This window comes from Thamnophis elegans, chromosome 2 (genome assembly GCF_009769535.1).
Source record: "Thamnophis elegans isolate rThaEle1 chromosome 2, rThaEle1.pri, whole genome shotgun sequence".
Taxonomy (NCBI): domain Eukaryota; kingdom Metazoa; phylum Chordata; class Lepidosauria; order Squamata; family Colubridae; genus Thamnophis; species Thamnophis elegans.
This window is the reverse complement of record NC_045542.1, coordinates 109,793,247-109,800,063: the sequence shown is the minus strand read 5'-3', so window position 1 is coordinate 109,800,063 and position 6,817 is coordinate 109,793,247. Positions and strand designations below refer to the sequence as shown.

The following is a 6,817-nucleotide window of genomic DNA, read 5'->3' as shown; positions in this document are numbered from 1 at the left end:
TTACTCTTATTCCGAGTCTAAGAAAGACCCTCCTTTAAACTCATTTACACAGAAGAAATGCGACGCATGCTCACTCGCGCCTCTAGAGCCTTAGAAGAGGCACCCACCTAGCCCCTCAGCTCTCGGCGACAGGAGGAGGCGGGGCGTCGATGGCGGGGAGGAACACGAGAAGGGGGCGTGGCTGGCTCAGGGAGCGCCACCCACCCAGACCCGGGGAAACTCGATTCAAGCAGGGAAGAATGGTTGAAGAGAAGCGCGAGCTGAGCGGCGAGGGGGCGGCGGCGGGAGCGCCCAAGGATGGATCCGCCTGAGGTGTGGGATCCTTATAGCCGGCCGGCCCGCCGAACCCAGTGGCTGGTGAGCGCCTTGGCTTACCACTACGGGCTAGACCGGGGGGTAGAGAACGAGATCATCGTGCTGGCCACAGGCTTGGATCAGTACCTGCAGGAGATCTTCCACCACTTGGATTGCGAAGGCGAAGGCAAGATCCCCGGCGAGGATTTCCAGACCCTCTGCCTGGTGCTGGGGCTGCAAGACGACGAGGAGGAGGCGGCCGCCGACCCGGAGGAATGCGCTGGCCTCTGCGAGAACCTCTCGGCCGAGCTGACTTTCCGACAGTTCCATGCCAAGCTGTGCGGCTACTTCAGCACTAAGGCCGGCTGCAAGCTGCCGGACCAGGGCGTCCCGGGGGTGAACAGACTACCTCTGGGCAAGGAGAGCGAACACATCGAGACCCAGATTCGCCTCCGCAGCCCGCTCCGCCGTCGCCGGGAGCAAGCTGCGGCGGGACGCAGGGCGGCGGGCAAAGGCTGCCCGCGGAGCAGCGGCGCTCGCTCGTGCTCCTCCTCGCCGCCCGGGTCGTGCTCCCGGGAATGCTATGAAGAGATCGTGGCGCTGGAGCAAGCGGAGGATCGCATCGTCAAGCTGGAGGACGAGAACGCCAGCCTGCGCGAACTGGTGGAGGACATGAGGGCGGCTTTGCAGAGCAGCGATGCCCGGTGCTTGGCGCTCCAGGTGAGTGGGCGGGGAAGTCCTGCTGCGCCGCGGAGCCCGAAGGGATCGGAAAGAGTGCGCATTGGAGCTTTTGAGCCTCCCTTGCCCGCACTCCGGTTACCCTGCCTGGGTGGGCGTGAAAGTCCCAAGCTGAGCCCCAACCACGCCCGAGTGTTCTTAATTAAACGCTTTTCAAACGAGATGGCAGCTGGGTGTGAAAAATACTGAGTGACATTAGATGCTCACCCAAAAGGTGCCACCCAGTCTGCTCTGAGAAAGGGCACCTAAAGACAGGAGGAAGGGAAAGTGTACTGGAGAATGTCCTAAATGCCTTCCTGTGGCCTATCTATCCTTAGGGAATAGTAGGATTGCTGCTTCAGGTGGCACATTTTGGATGTGCTGAACTTACAGCAAAGTAGTAAGTTACCTTGTTAGTTAGCAACCTCCTGTGCAGCCAGGGGTGGGAAAGATGCTGAAGCCAATTGAAATGTTTAGAAGGGAGGGAAACCCGCACTGGCATTTCTATGTCCTTTCAGGACAACTTAAAAGAGAATGGGCAGTGGTGGGATTCAAACATTTTACTACTGGTTCTGTGGGTGTGGCTTGGTGGGCATTGCAGGGGAAGGTTACTGCAAAAATCCCCATTTCCTCTTGATCAGCTGGGACTTGGGAGGCAGAGAATAGATGGGGGCGGGGCCAGTCAGAGGTGGTATTTACTGGTTCTCTGAACTACTCAGAATTTCCGCTGCCGGTTCTCCAGAACTGGTCAGAACCTGCTGGATACCACTTCTGGAATGGGGTAATGCTAGGAGGCTCCAGGCTCTCCCAACCGACACTCCCCTGCCAAACAAGTGGAGAAATGCACTGTGGGAAGATCCGTTGTATATAAAGCTTTGACTTTGGTGGGTTTTTGTGAACTGCCAAAGCCAATCCTTACCATTATTACAAACTAGGGAGTGAGTTTTATTGCCATGGTGGGCTGTTAAAAATGAAGGGGAAAAAGTAAATTGTGACAAAGAAGCAGCCCTGTTTTTTTTCTAACAAGTCATATGGAGAATGCAGCTCCTCTATTGAGCTTTATAGGAGGGTCTTGTTTGGTATGTTCTGAGTAATATGTATCCTATTTGATTAAGAAAATAGCAGTAATAAGTTCAAGAGTCCCGATGTCTTTCCATCCTTGAGTGTTAGCAACCGTTTTTGTAACAGGAATCATTCTAAAAAGTTTGTGACTTTTTAATTTCCATTCAAACCTGGTTCTGTTTATATTGTGTTGAATTGAAAAGGCTCTTCAACAAAGTTTGCCTGACAGTTATTGGCTTTGGTGCTGATGCACAAATACTTTGTTTAGCTTTTGTCTTCTCTGAAGTCTTGTTGGTCAGTGGTAAAAGGACAACATAGCACATAAACACTGTGGTCTTCATATACAGTATAAATCAGTGGTTCTCAACCTTCCTAATACCGCGACCCATTAATACAGTTCCTCATGTTGTGGTGACCCCCAACCATAAAATTGGTGTTTCGGTTCCTAAAATCATCAAAAATATGTGTTTTCCGATGGTCTTAGATGACCCCTGTGAAAGGGTCATTCAATCCCCAAAGGGGTCCCGACCCACAGGTTGAGAACCACTGGTATAAATGAATATTGTGTGGACAGCTCTCCACTAGAAATTCAGAAAAGCATGTTTCAGATGAAACGGTTCATTTGGGTCTACCTGCAAAAATCTGTCTAGAATAATCTCAATTGCCTCTTGTTGTGTTTGCAAGTTTTGCAACAAAGTAATGAACCTGTCCAGTCAAAGATAAGCACTTCTGAAGTTTCATTGTGAAGCAGTCTTTCATGGATTTTCTGACTTTGATATATTTGTGAATAAGTATAGTTTTGGTTCCATTGGAAAATTCATTGACTTCAATGTGCAAATCCTACCTATGACTGGATTGAAGGAAAACCCAAATAAAGTATGCAGGGCAAAGATGAAGAAAGAATATGCATTTTTCTATTGAAACAGAATACATTATGTAAATTCAGTAATATTAATATTTGAAGACTTGTATTGATTTTCATTCCTGTTCACCTTTGCAATAACAAGGATATTGACACTTTTTCATATAAAAAGGTTGAGTCCCCAGAACATAGCTCACAGTGATAAACAATTCCATGGTTTTAATAAAACTTCAATCCAATGCAGAATTAAACACACTGACTTTAGTGGGTTTAACAATTCAATGCCATTTACATGCCCATTAAAATTTAATTGCTGGTAAGGTCAGTAGTCTTTGCTCACCAAAAGGTGAGTACATAAGCTGAAATCTGTTTGAAGCAGTTATCAAATGCAGATTTATTTCACAAAAGTCTACAGAATTCAGTAGATTAGTTTGAAGCATTTTTATAAGCTTATATTTTGCCTTTTAGAATAACTCTGCGACTTAGTAAATAAATAAAAACATTTTTCCAATAAACCACTTTATCTACTTCTAATTTTAAATTGTTCTTTACATTCGTCTGGAGATGGATATATTCCTACCAAGAGCCAAAAACCTACAATATATGCAAATATATTTTTTCACAATTTTTGATGGAACTTTAATGTACCTCTTGTCTTTTCCTGTGGCTCTCCTATTCATTAGGTCTCTACTACTTGTAGCAACATGACTCCTTTACTTCATGCCTCCCCACATCTCTTCTTCTTTAGACTATTCCTAGAATGTCTCAAGGGCCATCCAAGAGTACCCAAATAATACACCTACCATGTTTTTGTTATAGGATCCCCCTGCCAGGCAAAACAGGAAACTAGCTTTTATTACATCCTGTCAATGTTGTAATACTGGCCAGATCTTGCTGCTGTACAGCACACAGGGAACTAACTTTAAATGAGCGATTGAATCCAAAAATTCCCCCCATGAGTTTTAACATTTCAAGAAATAAGGAACTGTTAGGAGAACAGCTGTATATACATAGCAAACCCATCAACAACCCAAATGTTAGCTAATAAATAATTTTCATTATTGGCTTGTTTCTGTAAAGCACTACATTACTTTTCTTGTGTAACACTTTATTTTATTTTAGTATGCTGTTGCAGCGTGAATCTAGATTTAGCAACAGTTTTGATACATAAATAAATGAATAAGTCCAACTATAGCATAATGCTTTGGCTGAATTATATACTCTATTTTGAAGTCACAATTTCATCTCATTTGTTTGCCTTATTGGTAACTGTTGATAGCTCTTGGTAACCAGAACAAATTTCTGCTCCTCTTTTCATCCATCACCACTGATGACCCACTATCCTAAGAGTCAAATTTCTTTTTTCAGCTTCCTTCCTGTCAAGGAGAATTTTAACCATGTACTCCTTCCTCCTCTCTGAATGTATTGCAGTGAATGCAATGGTATGGAAGGGAACTGGATTATATCTGCTTTTTTGCTTTACTCTACTATTTGTGGGAACACATGCATATATTTCACCTAAGTAGGCATAGGCAACCTCTGCATGGTTCGTATGCCTGCACAGGTCATATTTTTATTACATTATAAGTTGCCCAGAGTTGTTGTATTAGTGAAATGGGCAGTATTGAAATCCAATAAATAAACAATATAGGTTACTCACATTTACTTACAGTGTAGGCAGTATATGAAAAAACAAAACTCAGAGCATGTGTACAGAACACATGTCTATATATTCCCTTTCACAAATTAAACTCTGCACTTGGGAACAAAGACAATGAGAGCAATCCTTTCCTTCCTCTGCTCCCTAACCATAATACAGTAAGGCGTCCTTTGTTCTCCCTCCCCCAAAAGAGCCATTGACCATTAACTCTTGGATACCCATCTACTATCTTCACTTGCTTCCAGTTCTATACAGTTTTGGAGTGCTTTTGGGATGTGTTGCTCTGTATACCCTTTATGAAATAAAATGCTGAATTTGAATTATAGTGATGTTGGATTGAGTACTGTGTTTTTCATGGTTTATTGATGCCTTCATCATCCCTTACTGAAAGCACAATAAGACACACGTTTTCTAAATGTATTACTTTAATGAAGACAATATTGGCATAATCAAGATTTTGTTTGCATACCATGCACTCTTAACTATGTGTTCTACTTGTTGATACTTTGATAACTTCTAGAGCAGTCTTCTCTGGCTTGGTGATCTTCAGATGCATTAGATTTCAGTTCCTATAATTCACAGCCAGCAAGATGGTACACTTCAAGTACATCACAAAATTAGGCAGGATTAGAATAAAAAGTACTTAATGTTTCATGGTGTCCTATTTTACCAAGAAATTAAGAGTTACTTAAGACTACAGTTTGTCTTATAAGCTTTCATACTTATATTGGCATATATTTTATGATGCAATTTTATGCATCTTGTCTCAAAACCAAATGCACCTTTCTAAGAGGTAACTGGGTTCATTTTTACAGTTTTAATACATGTTGATGTCTCTCATCCTTGTTTGTTTAATCTGGAACATGCCCCTAAATTTTCATTGAGAAACAGAGTTGTGTAATCTAGATAACCAAAATTGCAGTAAACTCTATTTAAGAATATTCACACAAGAATTCCTGTGTGAAATAATGCAAATAGGAGTCATTATGAATGCTTGTGTGTTTGCTTTAAATTTAGCCATTGGATTATGATCATTCTTCAGCTTGTCTTCTTATTGAAGACAAATGTATTAATTGCATTGAGAAGAAATCTTTTTGTTTAAAACCTTGACTGCTCCTAATTAATATTTTCCATTTTGCTCCTGATGATTGTAGGTGGGATTGTGGAAGAGCCACGCACAGCATAAGAAAAATGGGACTTGCTTTATAGGCAGCCGGAGACAACAGGTTAACAATAGATTTCAGACTTCCAAGTGCCTTCAGAGTGTTCTAAAAGAAGTTGAATTAATCCGAACTTCTAGAGATGGACAAATCGAAGAAGCAATTAAGTTTAACCAAGAACTGGAAAAAGAACTAAGGAATTCTCATGAAGCCCTCATAGCCCTGGAAGATTGCAACCACAGCTTAAAAAGAGAGCAGGCAGAAATGAGGAAGAAAGTTGAAGAAGCAAGATGTGTTATCGTTAACAGCCTTGGAAAAGTAAAGGAGCTAGAAACTAAAGCTCATAAAGTGTCCCAACTGCAGATCTATATCCAGCAGCTAGAATCTCAGCTACAGTATTATAGGTAAGGCTGAAAGTTTAAAAGTAAATAAATGTAAGAGACTGGATGCAAATGTGGTTTTGGAACCCATGCTGAAATGTGGGCAGAGAATTAGCTGTTACAGTACTTAGTTATTTTCTTAGTAGGGACTCACTGCAAAGCTTTACTTATCTTCTTTCTAGTCAATGCAGCAGCAAACATGATTTCCTAGTAACAGTGGAGACCACCAAAGGAAATCCCAAAAAGCCATTGACAAAAATCAGCAGATGTCAACAATCTAATTTAGCAGGCATTATTAATGGTATTGTGGCAGTGGATGTTTAGAAAGGGTAACTTGTAATCTAATGGGAGAGGCCTTTGGGGGAAAAAACCACACAGCTGGTAAGCATTAAGGACCTTGGTTATCCGCAATGCAATTTGATTATTCTGAGCTTAAAATTAATATTTGTTCAACACTATACTTTGAGATTTCTCTTGCTTTGGTACAGCATAACTTTTCTTTAAACCATTCAAGAAATATTTCAAGTAACATGTCAATTACTTTGTCCAAGATACAGTGGTTGTTAAGCTATTTAAGGTTTGCAAGCAAATGCTTTGTAAAATTATTTTCAAAAATGAACAACATGCAGTTGAGTCGTGGTGGCACAGTGGTTAGAGTGCAGTACTGAAGGCTACTTCTGCT

General features: G+C 42.0%; 1 protein-coding gene across 1 annotated transcript; it reads left to right on the top strand.

Moving 5' to 3' along the window:
* The first annotated feature begins 225 nt into the window (after positions 1–225).
* LOC116504384 (EF-hand and coiled-coil domain-containing protein 1-like) lies at positions 226–6,163 on the top strand. Its single transcript, XM_032211371.1, has 2 exons — positions 226–1,014; positions 5,750–6,163. Exons 1-2 carry the CDS (start codon positions 298–300, stop codon positions 6,161–6,163), a joined length of 1,131 nt encoding a protein of 376 aa, XP_032067262.1. The 5' UTR covers positions 226–297.
* Positions 6,164–6,817: the final 654 nt, after the last annotated feature.